General features: G+C 38.3%; 1 protein-coding gene across 1 annotated transcript in view; it reads right to left on the reverse strand.

Moving 5' to 3' along the window:
• The window catches only part of NELL2 (neural EGFL like 2), a 380,751-nt gene extending 376,322 nt beyond the window's left edge, over nt 1-4,429 (reverse strand). The window contains exons 1-2 of the mRNA XM_029206633.1: nt 3,787-4,429; nt 3,218-3,346 (exon numbers count right to left, since the gene is read on the reverse strand). Coding sequence (XP_029062466.1) covers nt 3,218-3,346; nt 3,787-3,841 — 184 coding nt within the window. The 5' untranslated portion in view covers nt 3,842-4,429. The remainder of the gene's footprint in view (nt 1-3,217; nt 3,347-3,786) is intronic.
• Between the last annotated feature and the right edge of the window lie 18,901 nt (nt 4,430-23,330).

The raw sequence follows: 23,330 nt of genomic DNA on the forward strand, positions 1-23,330 counted from the left end.
TCTTGGTGTCTCATGTATAAACAGGAAAGATTATTATAATCATTATCTTGAAGAATATTCCCTAGACTTTAAACAAGGTTGGTAGAATTCTATTTATAATTGCACTAGCCCTTAACATTTCAGAATTCTTTACCACCTTTCATAGGTCTTTTGACTGTCAGAACCTGGTCCTCTATTTTTTAAAACCATAAGTGTATTTTTGTGTCTATCAGTCAGACTGTAGCTAGAAATACATGGAAGATCTTGATATAGATTCCAAACTGTTGCCTGGTCACTTTTTTCTTTTGAAAAGTATAATTGGCATAGATCAAAAGCCACATGTATCAAAAGATGATCTAATTTAGCATCTTATTACTTCAATTCCCAAAGCAACTGTAAACCAAATTTCAACAACAACAAAACAATTTTAGTGATGCTATATATGACAAAAATCAGGTATGACTTTGAAATACATTTCTGCTTGCTTTTATTATACATATGTAATAAATATAATAGTTATTAAGTAATAGTAGATTCTTAGTGCACAATAATTTACAAAAACTATTTAGTTTCTAAAAGTACTGAATTATAAGCATATTAAAAAAACAATAAAGAGAAGAATGAACTAGCTAAATGGAGAAGCAATACTAAATGAGCAAAAATCATTGGGAAATTGTATGTTGAGATTTCTTTAATTTAAAGATAAGAGACAAAAGAAGATAGAGAGATTTGATGGATCAAAAAGCTCTTCCATCTATTTGGAACATATCTGGCAGCACAAAGTAACTTATCTGATAAGTTTATGTGAAATCTGAGAGCACCTCACAGGTTTGTAATGTGTTACTATTCCTGCTATGCCATTTTGAAGACTATACAAAAATATCCGCCGCACCCTCAGTTCACTATAAAGCGAATCCATAAAATCTTCAGAGGCTGAAAGCTTTTGTCTCTCTAAAATCCATGTAATCCCAGCAAAGCCCAGAACTGACTTCTTAAAAACAGTTTCCACATTCTAATAGCAGAGAAAAGACCTTTCCAAGGTAATGCAAAACTATCAAGCAGGGCCAAAGGTCTACCTATTGTCAATTTTATAATCTAAATCTGAGAATCAGAGAAATCATGAGAGCATAATAAATACATCAGTAATACACGCCTACTGAGAACACAGCAGGTAGCAAATACTTGCTGATTGATTGGCTATATGAAATAAGGTGCATAATTTGGCATGAAATAAAACTTTACACCTCCAAATCTCGTACACTATATTTGTCAGGCATTTACTCTGTCTAAATATTGTGCTTGGTACCAACAAGGAAACAAAACAATTCATCGGTGTGCACTGATACGTAGTAAGTATGGCCAATTCATTCACAACACAATGCCTACCTTGAAGAACTGGCAATTTAAATAAAAATGAATCCTAAACATTTCTTATAAAAATTTAACCAGGAGAAGATATTGGTGCCTTGAGACTATTTCCTAGAAATTGTCTAGCATCAGAACATAAAATGCACAGTCCTGAAGGTTTCTATTTGTGACAGCTCAGGCGGTCTTCAGAGAAAGACAAGAAGAACACCAATATAATTTAAAGGACCTTTGGAAATTTTAAGGGCACTTCAACGCCATTTGTTTATCAGGAGCTTTAGCTTCTGTAAAGCTTTCCACTTAATCAAATTGGCAGCCCTGAAGTAATTTTGTTTCCAGCTCACAGGGATTGAAAACTCAGAGATTGAAAAAAAAGGAGAAGAAGAAAAAGAGAAAAACAGAAGCTTAACTCTAATGACACTTTTATTCTGCTCTGTGAATTTTGCTGACAGTCTAAGTCTTATTTCCTTTATTAGATTTGGTCATTGTTCTTAAAGGAGTCAATATCCAAATCACACCCCCACTCCCCACCAAAAAAAAGAACTTTAAGTAAATAAAATATTATCACGAATATCCCTCACAATAACAGCATTTAGTGGGCTCACCATAATTAAAACAGAAAATTGCATTTAACTTATTGTAAGAGTAAACTTGCTTTAAATAAATGCAACACATGTCAATTTCCTCCTTTTCCAACTGTAAGCTTTGGTGTTACTGTCCATGGTGACACATACTGGCTATACCACGCAACAACACCACTACAGAAACGCTCAAGTTTTATTTTATGCCTATTTCTTGGTGGCAAATTTGCTGAAGTGGTTTTATTTTGCATATCCAACTCTTTAGTAATTATGAGTTGCACTTTTTTTGAAGCCACAGCACCGAAATCACAAAAGAAAAACTGGGTGGGGTGGGGAGAAGATGCTTTAGTCAGTCCATCAAATATGTTAAACCAAATTCCATTTCTCTTTAGCCTTCATCTTTACTTTACCATATGTGAAACTAGTCTTTCTGTATGTGTTTAGCTACCTTTTAGAAGCTCATGCTACAGCACCTTCCCACAAACCAAGCAGTCTTCAAAAAGGTTGGTAAATCAAAGCTGAAGGATCGATGCATTGGAATTTGCTCTGACTACATAACACACCTAAATATAAATTTAAATGTAGACACTTGTGCATAGCCAAAGTCCACTGACTTCAAAAGAAAAGTTTAAAAATCCTAAGTACGCGATTAATGGTGAGACAAAGTATACTTTTGAATTAACATTTATTTGAAATATTTTCAAAATAATTTTTAAGAGAATATTATTTCCTTTCTCCTATCATTGATGGAGAAGAATCATTATCTTTCAATGAGGAATCTTGTCTCAAATATAGTGTGTTTGTGACATACAGTAGTTAAAACTATTGAAAGATATTAATTTTTCCACAAAGCTACCCACATAAAGAAATTCCTCTGCAACTGGGCACCACTGTACTTGAAACTTTCAGAGAGCAGTGTGTTAACTAAGATTAAGCTACCCTATCCCCTACCTAAATCAATTTCACCCAAATGAGGCGTTTGTGTTATAATTCATTGTTACTCAGACTCCAAAATCAACCATCTGCCATCGGAGTTTCTGTACAGTAATTAAGGGACTATCCATTAGAACTGGCAAGAGTACAAAGTAAGAAAGAGGAGGGGGCGGGGGAAGACAGAAACCAAGCCACTTAAAAAGAGATGGAAGGTGTGTGTATTTCACACTGACCCCTCCACATCTCAGCTCAGATGTCATCCATGAGGCAAAACAGAAGTTAGGAAGAGCGGTCAGGCCAGCTCTTCCCGGGGTTATCCGAACTGAAACCACACCGGGGACTGAGCACGCCCCTCTTACCTTGAAAAAGAAAGGCTTTCGTCCCATTATGTAGCCCGGGGACCTGGCGCACTCCGGTCGTGGACTCCCCAAGTCCTAACTCCGTTAAGACGTCAATCTGTTGGGATGGGTCCACACCAAGCCCCCAGACTGGTGGGAGTGGGGGAGGGAGGAGGAAAGAAAGAAAAACCTCCATCAAAATATAAGTCTCTTCCTCCAAGGCAGCAAAGAACCGCGTCTTAGAGACAATATTGGAAACTGACAAGAGGCGACTCCCTCCGCTGCCTTACCTGAGATCAGCAATCAAGATTTAAAGAGCAGAGCACCCAGTCCCATTTCCGTGACCTACTTTAAACCCCTCTCGGTGCAAAGTTCCCCTTGGCCCTCAGACCCTGGACTAGGGGTGTGACCCGCCCTGCTGTCTCCAAGACAAGCACAGAAATACATCCAAATCCAAACCCACCCCCTACTCCAAGCTTCCCACTCCAGACCTACTTCAGGTGGAGGAAGAGCGAGGCGTCCACAGGCAGCTCGGGCTGCCCAGAGGCGGGGGCCATCCCTTCTCCCGCCCCAGCTCTGAGGCCACTCACCTGCTCCGAGACCGAAGAGCAAACATAATGTTCTCAGTAAGACCCGAGACTCCATGGTGTGGATCTGCTCAGTCCATCGTCTCCCTCTTTAAAAATAAAAATCGAAGAGGTTCTTGGAATCAAGCGGGAAAAACAGCGTTCGTCTTTCCTGCCGCTGCCTTGGATTTACTGATTAGTAAGAGGAGTACGATTTGGTTGCCTAAGAAAAAAAAGGGAGGACCCCCCAGGCGCGTGAAGAACTTAGACCCTCCAACGCGCACATCATTCCCACACGCAGACCCAGGCGGCGGGGCGCGGGCTGGGAGGCGGCCCTGAGGGAGGGGTCGGACTCGCCGGGGGCTGCTCCGCCGGGGAATTAGCTCCGGAGCCGAATCAAAGCAGCCGAAGGCACTCACACCCGGAGGAAGGAAGGCCGCCCCAAGAAAGCCGGGGCTGGGGCGGCCCCGCACCCGCCTGTCTTCCCCCGCGCCCGAACCTGTTGTAAAGGCAGAGACAATGGAGAGAGCGCTCGGAGACACGCGGAGGAGAGACGGCTCTTCAGAGAGGGAGGGGCGGGCCGGGAGGCGGGGAGAGAGGAAGAAGGGAGGGAGCCCGAGGGCGAGGCCCCGCGCCCCGTGTCCCTCTCCCGCAGGGGCTCCTCGGTCTCCAAGCCCCGTCTAGCGAGCCCCGGAGCCGTTGCAGCCTCCGCCCTCCTTCTTCCTCTCCCGCCGACCCCGGCAACGCCAACCTCCTTCGGGATCGAAAGATTCTATTTCAAGGTGCTAAGTTGATGGGCGGTCTTTGCTCTCACCCCGAGATTTCGGGCGCCTGTCTAGAAAGACTGAGAGAGAAAGGATCACCCAATCGCAGAAGGCGAGGCTAGAAGGAGACGCACTCGCCCGCCCTTTAGGCAAAGGCGGGAAGCCCGCATACAGTCGCGCAACCTCGGGGACTAGAGAGGGGACTCCCTCTCGGGGGGTTGCGGTGGAAGACTACTAAGGCAAGGTAGACTCCCGTGGTGGGGCTGGAAGTAGAGAGAAACTGACGGAAACGGGTGGCGAGCCTGGGAAGCCCTGGGAGCTCTGCGGGAGAGGTTCCCTAGCCGGGGCGGGGCGCTGGAGAGCTTCCCCAGTGCGGAGAGCGCAGTGGAGAACTTAGCCAGGAACTGCTGGACAGCTCCGGGACCTCGCGCGCCCCCTGCCAAACACAGCGCCCAAACCCGGGCTCTGGTTCTCCAGGACAGCAGGAGGCAAGGCCAACAGAGTCAGCGTGCCTGCCCATCCCGAAAAGAAGAGATAAAAGATGATGATAGATAGATAGATAGATAGATAGATAGATAGATAGATAGATAGATGATCGATAGATAATGACACACGGGCGATGGGGTCGAGGGGCAGAGAAACGAGCAGAAGACGACTACAGAGCCTGGGCAAGAGAGAAGAGCCACCCCATCGTTGACTACACTCATGCAGGCTCTACCCACCCTTCACCATATGCACCAAAACCATAACAATGAGGTCATTTGAGATCTAATTCTCAGCAGGCAAAAGTATACTTGAGGTTAACAGCATATAGTATTCTACAGCCCTTAAATTTTGAGGTAAATTTTGAATAATGACATTAAAGTCCCATACTGAAAAAGTAAGTTTCAAAAGCGATTAAATTGTTAATCTGTACAAAGATCAACTGAGTTTCTTAACTTTCCATCCAAACAAGTAGATTCTGAATTCTCCAAAAGGATCCTACCCAGCTAGTTACCAAAATACCTACTGGGTAGAGTCTGAGGCTCCAGTAGAGCAATATGTACTATGTTATACTATAATGGGATGAGGGGAACATATTTAGCTCTGTCCTTGGAATGTTTAAGGGAAAAAATCAGAATCTGTAAGCTTTTCCAAATTAAGTTTTAATGATCTCTCCTTGTCAGTTTTCCCATTTGATTCTATCTGTAATTTTGTAAACTTTGAGAAATATTCCAGTACATATATGTGATGAAATATTGTTTTATGTAACTTTGTAAATTTGCAAAACTACACAAAATGAAATTAATGTAATTGAATTGAATTAATTCAAAGGAAATTATTCACCATGAAATTAAAAATCTTTCTATAGAAGTACAGCCAAAATAATGAATTGTAATAAGTATCTACAAAAGTTACATTAAAAATTGAAACATCAAATGAGAGGGAAAAGTAAATATACATATGCACACATATTTACATATAGACATTCTCCTATCCTACTTGCACTCAACCAAATCATAGAATCAGGGGTACTCGCCAATCTCTGACTCTCACCTATGACATGCTGAAAGCTGGGGGTTAGTAAACTTGTCACACGTGCTTATGCTCCCTCCAGAAGAGTGGTATTTTGTATCCAGAATTAATCCAGTTGAACCTGCTATAGTAAATATGTGACCTAATTAAATTTATGGAAACCATTAAAATATGAGTACAGAGAAGAGCTGTTTCCATAAAATGGAAATGCAAAGCTTTAGAAAATCATAATAAAGGTGAATCATTGTATTATTTAGGGCAGAGGTTCTCAGCCTTAGAGCTATTGACATTTTAAGGTTGGATAGCTCTTTGTTAGGATTGTCCTGTGCCTTGTAGGATGATTAAAAGCATCCCTGGTCTTTACCCACTAAATGCCAGTATTTTTAATATTCCATTTTATCTATATGTCTTATAACTATATCAGTTGTTGTAGCTTTTTTTTTTTTGCGGTAAGCGGGCCTCTCACTGCTGTGGCCTCTCCCGCTGCGGAGCACAGGCTCCGGACGCGCAGGCTCAGCGGCCATGGCTCACGGGCCCAGCCGCTCTGCGGCATGTGGGATCTTCCCGGACCGGGGCACGAACCCGCGTCCCCTGCATCGGTAGGCGGACTCTCAACACTGCGCCACCAAGGAAGCTCCATTTTGTGTAGCTTTTTAAATTGCTGTTGTAGGGAATACAATATACATACTTTTCACCATCTACTCTAAAGTCCATGTGTTACTTCTTGAATGGGAACGTAGAAATTTTACCACCATATTGGTCCCTTTATCCTCACCCCTTTAAGTTGTGATTGTCTCATGTATTAAACAGATCTTTTATACAATGTTAAAATTTTTGCTTTCAATCATTGTGATAGGCATAATAATGCTCTCTCTCCCAACACACACACACACACACATGCACACACACACACATGCACACACACACACACACAAAGGAATACTACCATGCCAATACCTTAATTTTAGCCCAGTGAAATCTGTTTTAGACTTCTGAACTACAGAACTGTAAGATAATAAATTTCTGTTGTTTTAATCACTAAATTTGTGGTAATTCGTTTCAGCATTCCCAGAAAACTAATATAAATACTAACCACGTAAAGTTCAGTCAAAATGGTAGACTCTACTGACCCTGAAAGAATCCTCTTCTATTCATAAATACATCACAAATAAAATTTGTGATAAATAACATTTTATCACAAATTTTCAAGATTTTTTTATTCATAGATGAACTTTACATAAAAAATGAAAGAAAAAAATTTCCAGATGCTAGGGGAAAGCAGAGATAGCTGAAAATTGGCAGACAAAAGAGTAACTCATGCAATGATTGGGAGAGGGTAGGACACAGGGTTTCAGACACAGTAGGGGCCTTAAGACAATGGGGTAGGATTTTACCATCCACACAAGAACTGGAAACAATAAATTATGGCCAAAGCCAGAAGATGTGAAGATGTCACTGATCCCTCCAATAAAAATACAGAGATATGAATGATTATATTACACATATATTTTGCACAAATTGGCCCAAGAATTGACAAGAATGCTTGCCAGCTGCACATGACCATAGGTGGAAAACAAAGTCACCTGTAATAAATGTCAAATCTCAAGCCTTGGCACTTATAAGCACATGGTCCAAAATTACATCTGCACTGGTATAAGAAATTATAAAATCAGAAATTAGAATAAAACCCCTAGAGTCTCCTGAAGAAGCAAATGTAAAAATTCCATTAAGGGAGCTTCCACAACTTCTGGCATATAAGAGAAAAAGTTCTGATGAAGATATAATCACAATTCAATAATAACAATAATATCAATAGCAATAATAAATTGCACTGAAGTAAAATACCATGAAAATGAGTCAGGAGACAAACATACAAAAAAAAAGAGAATTAGAATCTCATGAACTCAGAATATCAGAGAAACATGATCAAAAAGTATTTAAAAATATATTTTAAATGATTGGAGTTTTTTAAGGAATAGAAAAAAATAATGAAGGAACAGAATTGTATGAGGAAATATTAGGCAGATTTCAAAGGAAACCAAATAGAACTTCTAGACAAAAAAGCATATTTAAAAAAAATTTTTTTTAAACACTGGCTAGAAAAAGCAGCAGATAGGTGGGAATGTGAATTGGTACAGCCACTATGGAGAACAGTATGGAGGTTCCTTAAAAAACTACAAATAGAACTACCATATGACTCAGCAATCCCACTACTGGGCATATACCCTGAGAAAACCATAATTCAAAAAGAGTCATGTACCAAAATGTTCATTGCAGCTCTATTTACAATAGCCCAGAGATGGAAAAAACCTAAGTGTCCATCATTGGATGAATGGATAAAGAAGATGTGGCACATATATATAATGGAATATTACTCAGCAATAAAAAGAAACAAAATTGAACTATTTGTAATGAAGTGGATGGACCTAGAGTTTGTCATACAGAGTGAAGTAAGTCAGAAAGAGAAAGACAAATACTGTATGCTAACACATATATATGGAATTTAAGGGAAACAAAAACGTCATGAAGAACCTAGGGGTAAGACAGGAATAAAGACACAGACCTACTAGAGAATGGACTTGAGGATATGGGGAGGGAGAAGGGTAAGCTGTGACAAAGCAAGAGAGTGGCATGGACATATATACACTACCAAACGTAAAATAGCTAGTGGGAAGCAGCCGCATAGCACAGGGAGATCAGCTCGGTATTTTGTGACCACCTAGAGGGGTGGGATAAGGAGGATGGGAGGGAGGGAGACACAAAAGGGAAGAGATATGGGAACATATGTATATGTATAACTGATTCACTTTGTTATAAAGCAGAAACTAACACACCATTGTAAAGCAATTATACTCCAAGATGTAAAAAAAAAAAAAAGAAAAGAAAAAAGAAAAAGCAGCAGATAAAATAGAGCTGAAAATTAGAGAACAAAAAAACCTGGGAATAAAAAGTGAGATCTGAAGATATTATTGAAAATCTGGCAAGAATGACACAAAGATGGAAAATATGAACAGTGTTACAATTAGAAGATCCAAACACAATTACTTAGAGATGTAAAATAAGAGACTAGAGAGAATGGAAGTAGATAGTGTTATTGGAAATATTTAAACAAATAAGAGTGCAAAGCTTTCAAGAATTAAAGCATGCATGAGAATCTAATCCTGGGTGAGATGGAATAAGCACACCCCAGCCTCTCTCTCCCACTTAATGCTACCAAACCTGGACAGAATGCATGGAGTATTTGAGGACTCTGAAAATTAAGTAGTAGCAGGCAAATTGAGAAAGATGACCAGAGTTTGAAGTACCACCACATTGACAGTGAGTAATTCTAAGAAATACACCATCACCCAAGTCACAGACTGCCTCTGGGTGGTACGCACATGAGATAAATCTAAATACACTACAAAGTCTTTGAAATCTCTCCAAAGAAGGCTAGTCAAAACTGACAGTCTAAACCCAACTGTGCCAATTGCCTGCTTTTAAAAAAAAATTCACATTCTCCCTGGTACTTAAAATTCACAGTACTTACCATATTCAAATGTTTAAGATATAATCTGAAATTATTTGGCATAGGGAAAACCAGGGAAACTTCAACTTACGTAAGAAAAATGAAATCAACAGATACCAATGCCAGGATGACAACGATGTTGGAACTATCTGAAAAAGACATTTAAAAAGCTATTATAAAAATACTCCATAAAACAAGGGCAAACACTCTTGAAACAAATAAAAAGATAGGAAGTAGCAGCAACTAAATAAAAGATATAAAAAAAGAACAAAGTGGAAATTTTAGAACTGGAAAGCATAATAACTGAAATTTAATAACTCATTAGAATGGGCTCAGTAGCAGAATGGAGATAACAGAGGAAAGAGTCAGTGAGCTTGAAGACAGATCAACTGAAATGATCCAATCTGAACAACAGAGAGTGTTTTTTGTTTGGTTGATTCCTGTTTTTGCTTTTATACTGTTTTTGTTGTTGTTGTTGCTTATTTTTAAGTGAATATAGCAACAGAAATCTATGAGACAAAATCAAAATAACCTTAATGCTATTAGGGTCCCAGGAGAGGAAAAAGAGTTCAATAGCAAAAAAAGTATTTCAAGAAATAATGGCCTAGAGGCAGAGTCAAGATGGCAGTGTGGGAGAACGCAGAGTTAGCTTCTCCCCACAGCTAGGGTGCCTGCCACCACTGGTAGGGGACTCTCATGCCCAAGGAGATGGGAGGAACCCCAAGGTGAACCGGTAGGACATAGGGGGACTGAGTGGGGAGGAGAGGTGGAGGTCAGACAGGATTGATGCCCTTGAGGTCAGGGAGATCAGGAGAGGCAGGTGGAAGGAACTCGCTGGGAAGAGCGGGAGAGGAGCTGAGGATGATTGCCTGGCCAACTTGGGCGGGGAGCCTGCTGAGCTCCCAAGCCAATACCTCCCCTCCAAGCCCCATCCATGCTGCGTGGGTCCTGGGGGCATAGGAGGGAGGCCAGGGAGATCAGGAGACGCAGATGGGAGAGGCCTGCAGCAGGGGCCCTCCAGGAAGTGGGAAAGGAGCCAAGGGCATTTGACTCACCCACTCAGGTCCAAGGAGCCTGCTGAGCTCCCAGGCCAATCCCCTGCCCTCCAAAGCACCCTCCAGGTTGCATGGGTCTTTGGGGGCATAGGAAGGAGGCCGAGGGGAGAACAGAAGAGGCAGGTGGGAGGGGCCCTCTGGGAGGAGCAGGAGAAGAGCAGAGGGTGATTTCCCCTCCAACGTGGGAATGGGAGCCTACTAGGCTGCCAGGTGAGGTCTCCTGCCCTCTGAGACCAGGGGTGGGGGGCACGCCTGGGTCCTTTTTGTTGCTTGAGACTAAGCTCCACCCCCCACAGCCCCTAGGGTCTTTTCCAGCCCTGTGGGTCCTGAGTATTGGCCCCGCCCACTGCCCAAACCTCACCTTTGCTAAGGCCCCGCCCTCGACAGCCAAGGACTTTCCCTCCCACTTTTTTTTTTTCCCTCCTCTTTTTTACTATTGTGGTACTGGTGTACCTTCTGGTTGTTGATTCTTCTATATTTTTATTTTTATATTCTTTCTAACATACCTGTTAGTTTCCTACTCTAATTTTATTTTTTACTTTGTTATTGTTCTTTTTTTTTTTTTCTTTTGGCTGCTCCATGGGGCTTGCAGGATCTTCATTCACGAGCCCAGGGGCGGGCTGAAGCTCATGCAGTGGGAGTTCCGAGTCTGAACCACTCTAACAGAGAACCTCAGACCCCAGGGAATATTCATTGGAGTGAGATCTCACGGAGTTCCTCATATCAGCACCGAGACCCAGCTCTACAAAATAGCCTACAAACTCCAATGCTGGAAGCCTCAGGCCAAACAACCAGTAAAACAGGAAAACAATCCCACTCATAAAAAAGAAAAAAATATGAGATGGCAAAAAAATAATTCACACATGAAGGAGCAAGGTGAAAACCTACAAGACCAAATAAATGAAGAGGAAATAGGCAATCAACCTGAAAAAGAATTCAGAGTAATGATAGTAAAGATGATCCAGAATCTCAAGACATAGAATGGAGGCATGGATTGAGAAAATACAAGAAATGTTTAACAAAGATCTAGAAGAACTAAAGAACAAACAAACAGAGATGAACAAAATAACTAATATGAAAAATACACTAGAAGGAATCAATAACAGAATAACTGAGGCAGAAGAATGAATAAGTAAGCTGGAAGACAAAATGGTGGAAATAACTGCTGAGGAGCAGAATAAAGAAAAAAGAATGAAAAGAACTGAAGACAGTCTCAGAGACCTCTGGGACAACACTAGATGCACCAACATTCGAATTATAGGGGTCCCAGAAGAAGAAGAGAAAAAGAAAGGGTCTGAGAAAATATTTGAAGAGATTATAGTTGAAAACTTCCCTAACATGGGAAAGGAAATGTCACCCAAATCCAGGAAGCACAGAGAGTCACATACAGGATAAACTCTAGGAAAAACACACCAAGAAACATATTAATCAAACTAACAAAAATTAAATTCAAAGAAAAAATATTAAAAGCAGCAAGGGAAAAACAAAAAATAACATACAAAGGAATCCCCATAGGTTATCAGCTGATTTTTCAGCAGAAACTCTGCAGGCCAGAAGGGAGTGGCAGGATATACTTAAAGTGATGAAAGAGAAAAACCTACAACCAAGATTACTCCACCCAGCAAGGATCTCATTCAGATTCGATGGAGAGGTCAGAACCTTTACAGACAAACAAAAGCTAAGAGAATTCAATACCACCAAACCAGCTTTGTAACATATGCTAAAGAAACTTCTCCAAGTGGGAAACACAAGAGAAGAAAAACAGCCACAAAACAAACCCAAAATAATTAGGAAAATGGTAATAGGAACATACATAATGATAATAAACTTGAATGTAAATGGATTAAATGCCCCAACCGAAAGACACAGACTGACTGAATGGATACAAAAACAAGACCCATATATATGCTGTCGACAAGAGACTCACTTCAGACCTAGGGATACATACAGACTGAAAGTGAAGGGATGGAAAAAGATATTCCATGCAAATGGAAATCAAAAGAAAGCTGGAGTGGCAATACTCGTATCAGATAAAATAGACTTTAAAATAAAGACTGTTACATGAGATAAGGAGGGACACTACATAATGATCAATCCAAGAAGAAGATATAACAATTATAAATGTCAAGGCACGCAACGTAGGAGGACCTCAGTACATAAGGCAAATGCTAACGACCATGAAAGGAGAAATGGACAGTAACACAATAATAGTAGGGGACTTTAACACCCCACTTACACCAATGGACATATTATCCAAACAGAAAATAAATAAGGAAACACAAGCTTTAATGACACAAGAGACCAGATAGATCTAATTGATATTTATAGAACATTCCACCCAAAAGTGGCAGAATACACTTTCTTCTCAAGTGCACATGGAACATTCTTCAGGACAGATCACATCTTGGGTCACAAATCAAGCCTCAGAAAATTTAAGAAAATTGAAATCATATCAAGCATCTATTCTGACCACAAAGCTATGAGATTGGAAATCAATTACAGGGAAAAAAACTGTAAAAAACACAAAACCATGGAGGCTAAACAGTGTGCTACTAAATAACCAAGAGATCACTGAAGAAATCAAAGAAGAAAATTAAATAATACATTAAAACAAATGACAATGAAAACACGACAACCCAAAACCTATGGGACACATCAAAAGCAGTTCTAAGAGGGAAGTTTATAGCAATTCAATCTCACTTCAAGAAACAAGAAATATCTCAAATAAACAATCTAACCCTACACTTAAAACAACTAGAGAAAGAAGAACAAAGAAAACCCAAAGTCAGTAGAAGGAATGAAATCATAAAGATCAGAGCAGAAATAAATGAAGTAGAAATGAAGAAAACAATAGCAAAGGGCAATAAAACTAAAAGCTGGGGGCTTCCCTGGTGGTGCAGTGGTTGAGAGTCTGCCTGCCGATGCAGGGGACATGGGTTCATGCCCCGGTCCTGGAGGATCCCACATGCTGTGGAGCGGCTGGGCCTGTGAGCCATGGCCGCTGAGCATGCACATCCTGAGCCTGTGCTCCGCAACGGGAGAGGCCACAACAGTGAGAGTCCCACGTACCGCAAAAAAAAACCAAAAAAACAAAAAAACAAAAAAAACTAAAAGCTGGTTCTTTGAGAAGATAAACAAAATTGATAAACCATTAGCCAGGCTCATCATGAGAAAAAGGGAGAGGACACAAATCAATAAAATTAGAAATGAAAAAGGAGAAATCACAACTGACACTGCAGAAATACAAAGGATGTAAGAGACCACTATAAACAACTATATGCCAATAAAATGGACAACCACGAAGAAATGGACAAATTCTTGGAAAGGTACAATTTTCCAAGACTGAACAAGGAAGAATTAGAAAATATAAACAGACCTATCACAAATAATGAAATTGAAACCGTGATTAAAAATCTTCCAACAAACAAAAGTCCAGGACCAGATGGCTTCACAGGCGAATTTTATCAAATATTTAAAGAAGAGCTAACACCCATCCTTCTCAAACTCTTCCAAAATACATCAGAGGGAGGAACACTCTCAAACTCATTCTACAAGGCCACTATTACCCTGATAACAAAACCAGAAAAAGATATCACAAAAAAAGAAAATTATAGACCAATATCACAGATGAACATAGATGCAAAAATCCTGAACAAAATACTAGCAAACAGAATCCAACAGCATATTAAAAGGATCATACACCATGATCAAGTGGGATTTATCCCACTGATGGAAGGATTCTTCAATATATGCAAATCAATCAATGTGATACACCACATTAACAAATTAAGGAATAAAAACCACATGATCATCTCAATAGATGCAGAAAAAGCTTTTTACAAATTTCAACACCATTTATGATAAAAACTCTCCAGAAAATGGGCATAGAAGGAACCTACCTCAACATAATAAAGGCCATATATGACAAACGCACAGCAAGCATCATACTCAATGGTGAAAAACTGAAAGCATTTCCTCTAAGATCAGGAACAAGACAAGATGTCCACTCTTGCCACTCTTATTCAGCATAGTTTTGGGAGTCCTAGCCATGGCAATCAGAGATGAAAAAGATATAAAAGGAATACATATTGGAAAAGAAGAGGTAAAACTGTCACTGTTTTCAGATGACATGATACTATACATAGAAAATCCTAAAGATGCCACCAGAAAACTACTAGAACTAATCAATGAATTTGGTAACGTTGCACGATACTAAATTAATGCACAGAAATCTCTGGCATTCCTATACACCAACAATGAAAAATTAGAAATAAAAATTAAGAAAACATTCCCATTTACCACTGCAAAAAAAGAATAGAATACCTAGGCATAAACCTGCCTAAGGAGGCAAAAGACTCAGAAAACTATAAAACACTGATGAAAGAAATCAAAGGTGACATAAACAGATGGAGAAATATACCATGTTCTTGGATTGGAAGAATCAATACTGTGAAAATGACTCTACTACCCAAAGCAATCTACAGATTCAATGCAATCCCTATCAAACTACGAATGGCATTCTTCACAGAACTAGAACAAAAATTTTTAATTTGTATGGAAACACAAAAGACCCCGAATAGCCAAAGCAATCTTGAGAAAGAAAAATGGAGTTGGAGGAATCAGGCTCCCAGACTTCAAACTATACCACAAAGCTACAGTAATCAAGACAGTATGGTACTGGCACAAACACAGAAATATAGATCAATGGTACAGGATAGAATGTCCAGAGATAAACCCACACACATATGGGCACCTAATTTACAACAAAGGAGGCAAGAACATACAAAGGTGAAAAGACAGCCTCCTGCGCTGGGAAAACTGGACAGCTACATGTAAAAGAATGATATTAGAACACTCCCTAACAACATACACAAAAATAAACTCCAAATGGAGTAAAGACTTAAATGTAAGACCAGACACTATAAAGCTCTTAGAGGAAAACATAGGAAGAACACTATTTGACATAAACTACAGCAAGATCTTTTTTGACCCACCTCCTAGAGTAACAGAAATAAAAACAAAAATAAACAAATGGGACCTAATGAAACTTCAAAGCTTTTGCAGAGCAAAGGAAACCACAAACAAGACAACCCTCAGAATGGGAGAAAATATTTGCAAATGAAACAGACAAAGGATTAATCTCCAAAATATACAAACAGCTCATGGAGCTCAACATCAAAAAAACAAACAATCCGGTTAAAAAATGGGTGGAAAACCTAAATAGACATTTCACCAAGGAAGGCATACAGGTAGCGAAGAGGCACATGAAAAGATGCTCAACATCACTAATTATTAGAGAAATGCAAATCAAAACTACAATAAGTATCACCTCACGCTGGTTAGAATGGCCATTATCAAAAAATCTAGAAACAATAAATGTTGGAAAGGGTGTGGTGAAAAGGGAACCCTCCTGCACTGTTGGTGGGAATGTAAATTGATACAACCACTATGGAAAACAGTATGGAGGTTCCTTAAAAAATTAAAAATAGAACTACCATATGACAGAGCAATCCCACTACTGGGCATATACCCAGAGAAAACCATAATTCAGGAAAAGTCATGTACCACAATGTTCATTGCAGCACTATTTACAATAGCCAGGACATGGAACCAACCTAAATGTCCATCCAGAGATGAATGGATAAAGAAGATGTGGCACATATATACAATCGAATATTACTCAGCCATAAAAAGAAATGAAACTGAGTTATTTGTAGTGAGGTGGATGGACCTAGAGTCTGTCATACCGGGTGAAGAAAGTCAGAAAGAGAAAAACAGCTACCGTATGCTAACGCATATATATGGAATCTAAAAAAAAAGAAAAGAAAAATGGTACTGATTAAGCTAGTTGCAGGGCAGGAATAAAGAGCTAAACATAGAGAATGGACTTGAGGACATGGGGTGGGAGGGCGCAGCTGGGGTGAAGTGAGAGTAGCATCGACATATATACACTACCAAATGTAAAACAGTTGGCTGGTGGGAAACAGCCGCATAGCACAGGGAGATTGGCTCGGTGCTTTGTTTGCAATGACCTAGAGTGGTGGGATAGGGAGGATGGGAGGGAGGCTCAAGAGGGAGGGGATATGGGGACACGTGTATGCATATGGTTGATTCGCTTTGTTGTGCAGCAGAAACTAACACAGTATTGTGAAGCAATTATACTCCTATAAAAATCGATTAAAAAAATATATATATACATTAAAAAAAAGAAATAATGGCCTTAGACTTCCTTAATCTGGAGAAAGACATAAACTTAGCAGATTCAAGGAGCTCAGTGAATTCTAAATAGGATAAATGCAAAGGAATCCATGGCCAACCATATCATAATCAAACTGCTGAAAACAATAGAAAAACAAAACTATCACAAAGAAAAAATTTTGAAAGCAACCAGATAAAAATTACACGTTACTTATAGGGAAGGAACAGTTTAAATGAATGCAGGTTTCTCATCAGAAGCCATGCAGGCCAGAAGGAAGGGAACAACATATTTTAAAGTGCGCAAAAGAATTCTGTCATCCCAGAATTCAATATCTGGTGAAAATATCCTTCGGGAATAAGGATGAAGGGAAAGTACTCTCAGATTAAGAAAATCTATAAGAACTGGTTTCCAAAAAACCTGTCCTAAAAGAATTGCTAAAGGAAATCCTTCAGACAGAAGGGAAATGATAATAGAAAGACAACCAGCATATCAGTAATGATGAAATAGCAGTAGAAATGGTAAATATCTGGGTAAACACAACAGATAATTCTTCTCTTGAGTCTTATAAAATATGTTTTATGGTTTTATTAGTTGTCTATTGATGCTATAACAAATTACCACAAACTTAGTGATTTAAAATAACACAAATTTATGCTCTTACAGTATTGTAGGTCATAAATCTGACACTAGTCAATAGGCTAAGCTCAAAGCATTGACAAGGCTGTATTCCTTTCTGCAGGAGAATCTTTTTCCATACGTTTTGCAACTTTTAGAGAGTGTCTGTGTTCCTTGGCTCATTTCCCCTTTCTCCTATCCTCAAAGCCAGTAACAACAGACTAAGTCCTTCACACAGTGCATTCTCTCTGATTCTCTGACTATAGTTCAGAAAGGTCCTTAACTTCTAGGGATGTATATGATGACATTGGGGCTACCTCATAATCTAGGATAATTTCTCCATCTGAAGGCACTTAACCTTAATCACCTGTACAAGGTTCCTTTGCCATAGTCGTAGGTTCTGGGGATTAGAGTATGGACATATTTGGGGAGCCATTATTCTGGCTATGATAATGATTGAAAGAAAATATTTTAAAGTACTCCAAAAGGGTTTCAATATTTGTAGATTTAATACATAAGACAACCACAACATAAAGAGATGAGGATAAATGTACCAATATGGTAGAAAAGCTTCTATATTCCAACTGAAGTGGTAACATATGGACTCTAAGTAGACAGTGAAAAGTTAAGTATGTATATTGTATTCTCCAGAACACTAATTTTAAAACCTATACAAAGAGATATAGTGAAAAGACAGAATAGATAAAATAAAATGGAATATTAAAAAATGTTCAGATAAATTAAAAGAAGAAAGGAAAAGGATTGAGAGGAACAGATAAGAGAAGGAACAAAGAGAAAAGAAAAAATAACATGGAAAACCAAAATCCAAACATATCCCTATTGCATTCAATGTAAATGGACTAAAAAACCAACAATTAACATTAAAAGACCAAGGCTGTCAGAATGGACTTGAAAAATGTATCCCAACTATGGGCTGTTGAAAGATACTCATTTCAAATATAATGTGGTAAATTTAAGGTAAAAGTATTAAGAAAAGATATACAATGTAAAGGTGAATCAAAAGAAAGTTGGAGTGACTATATTAATAACAAAAAGTAAATCTAGAGCAAAGAAAATTACCAGGAGAAAGGGGTACATTACCTAAAAATAAAATGGTCAATTCACAAAGAAGACATAACTATCCTATATGTGTATGCTCCTAATAGCAAAACTTCAAAATACTTGAAGCCCTAGAGAAATGGTGAACAGAACTGAAGGAAGAAATAAGAAAATCCACAATTATATTTAGAAACTCCCTGCATTCCTCTCTCATAATCAATGGAAATCTCCAGTCCCAGATAGTTTCAATGCCAAATGCCACCAAACATTATCACATAGACCCTCCAGAAAATAGAAGAGGAGGTAATATTTCCCAACTCTTTTTATGAGACTAGCATTACTCATACCAAAACCAGACAAAGACAATACAAAACAAAAAAAGGAAACTAGAACATAGATACAAAATATACCTTTTGAACATGGATACTAAATATATCTTTTGAACATACATGTAAAATCCACTATAAAATATTAAAAAATAAAATCTGCCAAAATATAAAAAAGAGTAATAAACTGCAGTGAAGTAGGGTTCATCCCAGGAATGCAAGGTTGAGTCAATATTTTAATCAGTCAGTGTAATCCATCACATTTACAATCTAAAGAGGATAAATTATGTGATCATATCAATTGATGCAAGAAAAGTATTTGACAAAATTCAACAACTATTGATGATAAAATAAATAACTCACTGCAAAGTAAAAGTAGCAGGAAATCTCCTCAGTATAATAAAGTATATTTTAAAAGATTCTACATTAACAAGACAAAAATATGTTGAAGTTTCTAATCAATGCAATGAGCCAAGAAATAAAAGCCATTCAGATTGGAAAGGAAGAAATAATTTTTTCCCTAGATGATTTGGTCATCTACATTTAAAAATTCCCAAAGCATCTATGAAAAAAAGCTACTAGAATTAGTAAGAGAGTTTAGCAATGTTACAGTGCCAACATACAGAAACCAATTATGTTTCTACATGCAAGCAAGTAATAACTGAAAATATCAATAAAAAGCAATACCATTTTATAATAGCATTAAAATGGATAAATCTAAATATAGACAAGATTTTACACCGAAGACTACAAAATATTGCTGAGTGAAATTAAAGAAGACCTAAATGGATGAAAATATTTACCATGCTCATTAGTAAGAAGATTTAATATTTTTAAGGTATCAATTATACTCATATTTATCTACAGATTCAAGACAATCAAAATCTCAGTAGGCTTTTTGGCAGCAATTGACAAGCCAATTATAAAATTTATATGGAATATACAATGGAATACTACTCAGCCATAAAAAAGAACAAAATAATGCCATTTGCAGCAACATGTATGCAACTAGAGATTATCATATTAAGTGAAGTAATTCAGAAAGAGAAAGACAAATACCATACGATATCACTTATATGTAAAATCTAAAATATGACACAAATGAACTTATCTATGAAACAGAAACAGACTCACAAACATAGAGAACAGACTTGTGGTTGCCAAGGGGGAGGGGTTGGGGGAGGGACAAAGTGGGAGGTTGGGGTTAGCAGGTGTAAGCTTTTACGTATATAATAGATAAACAAAACGTCCTACTGTATAGCACATAGAACTATATTCAATATCCTATGATAAACCATAATGGAAAAGAATATAAAAAAAGAAAGTGTATTTTATATATATATATATATATATATATATATATATAACTGAGTCACTTTGCTGTACATCAGTAATTACCACAACATTGTATATCAACTATACTTCAATAAAAAAATAAATTTAAAAAAATAAAATTTATATGTAAAAGCAAGGAAAATTAAAAAGCCTGAAAAAGCACAAAACTGGAGTATTTATACTATTTCATTTCAAACTTGTAGGACATTTTGCCCTGTCTAAAATGTTCATAAGACGTTTGGTCCATGCCAAAAGGTCCTTGATATTTGGTCATATTTGGTCCTGTCCAAAACAACCACGGAGGCATTTGGTTCATGCCAAAAGGAAAGTTTCTTGATATTTGGTGCTATTCCAAAACCACCTGACATGAACCAAATATGCTCATGGATATTTTGGATAGGACCAAATATCAAGGACCCTTTGGAATGGAACAAATTTCTTATGGACGTTTTGGACTGGACCAAATGTCTGCTAACTGACTTCAAAATTATACTATAAAGCTACAGTAATCAAGATGGCATGGTATTGGGATAAGGATAGACATATCTACCAAAGGAATAAAATAAAGAGTACAGGAATAGACTCACATATATATGATTAATTGATTTCTTACAAAGGCACCTAGATATTTCAATTGATAAAGGATAATTTCTTTAACAATGACTCGAACAACTGGACATCCATATGGGAAGGAAGGAAAGAAGGAAGGAAGGAAGGAGGGAAGGAGGGAGGGAGGGAAGAAGGGAGGATTGAAGGAAGGAGGAAGGGAGATAATTCTTATTTGTAACCTTTATCTTGTACCACATACAATAATTTACCTGAAGTGGATCACAAGCTTAAGTATAAAAGCTAAAACTTTAAAGCTTTTAGAAGAAAACATAGGTAAAAATCTTGTGACTTGGGTTAGGCAAAGATTTCTCCAGCAGGGCACAAAATTCACATAAATTAAAAGAAAAAATGATAAGTAGTACTTCAAAATTAAAAACTAGGTTTTTGGAAGGCACCATTAAGAAAATTAAGACAGGTACTTCCCTGGTGGCACAGTGGTTAAGAATCTGCCTGCCAATGCAGGGCACATGGGTTTGATCCCTGGTCCTGGAAGATCCCACATGCTGTGGAGCAACTAAGTCCATGCGTCACAACTACTGAGCCCACATGCCACAACTACTGAAACCTGCGCGCCTAGAGCCCATGCTCTACAAGAGAAGCCACTGCAATGAGAAGCGCTCGCACCGCAACAAAGAGTAGCCCCCACTTGCCGCAACTAGAGAAAGCCCGTGCGCAGCAACGAAGACCCAACGCAGCCAAAAATAAATTTAAAAAAAAAAGAAAATTAAGACAAAATACAGAATAGGAGTAAATATTTACAAAATATGTATCTAATAAAGGACTTGTTTCCTATTATATAAGGAAGTCATACTTCAGTAAGACAAAAGGTTTTTAATTTAAAAAGAAAACAGACAAAATATTTAAATAGACTCTTATCAAAAGAAGATATAAAGATGGCAAAAATGTTCATGAAAATAGCAACATCAGCAGTCATTAAAGAAACCCAAATTAAAACCACAATGAGATGCACACATATTAGAATGGTTAAAATTTTAAAAACTGACAATTTCAAGTGCCAGTAAGATACAAAATGACATGAACTCTTATTCTTTGCTGGAGGGAATGAAAATGTAGAGGCCCTTCAGAAAACTGTTTGGAAGCTTCTTATAAAGTAAAATATTCACTCCTAGGTATTTATTTACCCTAGAGAAATGAAAACAGATTTCTTCACAAAGACTCATAGTAGCTTTATGCATTTTAACCAAACGTAGAAACAACCCAAATGTCCACAGACTGATAAATGGAAAAAAAATTGTGGTAAATTCATGCAATGGAACACTATTCAGCAATGAACTACTAATACATGCAGCAATACACCGCTTTCACATGTTGTTGACTGTGACAAAACCTGATGATGAGAGGGTGATTCCTGACTCATTTTGTCGTTTTCTTCATTTTATACTAACAATCATCAGAGTACCTTGGTTTCTGTCCCAGGGCTCAAGGCAGAGTGGCTCAGATTTATGTAACCAACCACAGAGTTGAACACCTCCCTTACCCCACATGTCTTTTGAAAGAGCCCAACACTCCAATAACATTAAAATACCAAATAGAAAAAGTGTAAAAGAAAAAAAATTAGAAGAAGCAGTATCTCAAAATGAAAATGATAATGTACAATATGAAAAAAAAGAATGGTAAGTGGGAGAAGAGAAGTTATTTAAGATGCCTTTCCTTCCAAAGCACGCTCACTCGTGACAGTAGAAGGTAAAAGAGGTGCCCGTTTGGAACATGGGAGAAGGTTAGGTTTCAGTCAACATTCTTGATATTCTCCCCATACTTTGAACTACTCACACAAATCAACTGAAGCGCTCTAAGAAAAATAAGGGAAGTAGTGCTTCAAACCCAGTACTAGGGGCAGTCTGCAAAAAGGAGCAAGCTTGGAACTTGGTCAGGAGCTCCAGGTCAAGGCCCTGGCCCACCTCCTCTTTCCTGAGCCAAACACAACTTCCCTGCACCTGTCATCAGGATAGCGTAATAACGAACGCCTAGCTATCCCAGGGCTGCGGAAGGTCAAGTCTACTTTGAAAATTGACAGGCAGTATATAAATGCTAGTTCTTTCTGTTGTTGTCACATTAAACTGTGCCACATCAAGGTTAGCCTGTTTCTGTCATTTCCCTTTGTGATTCAATTACCATAATGCAAAATATTAGCAATTAAAATCAGTGCATGAGAATAGGAAAGGAAAAGAGAACTGAAATATGTAAATGGCTAACTAAATAGCACTGTTAGCTAGTGAGCCTTATTGGTTGAAAAATATATGTATTTTTTAAATTTTATATATATAACTATATATAAACTATATAACTATATATAAACTATATAACTATATAACTATATATATATATATATAGATATATAGTTCTGAGGACAGGACTGACTTACTGGCTTATCAAATGTTACCAGTCTGCAAGAGCCACGAGTCATTGGTTTAAAAACGTATCCCACCATGCAGCCCTTATTTTTAACTGCCAATAGACAAGCAGATTGAGCATTGGCTGCTTTTGCCAATACACTGCAGGACTTAGTGATCATATGAATAGAATAAAGCATCCATGTGGACCCAGCTGGTCTGCTAGCTTCTG

Source organism: Monodon monoceros, unplaced genomic scaffold (genome assembly GCF_005190385.1).
Source record: "Monodon monoceros isolate NGI ecotype Baffin Bay Population unplaced genomic scaffold, NGI_Narwhal_1 Super_Scaffold_6, whole genome shotgun sequence".
NCBI classification, from domain to species: Eukaryota; Metazoa; Chordata; class Mammalia; order Artiodactyla; family Monodontidae; genus Monodon; species Monodon monoceros.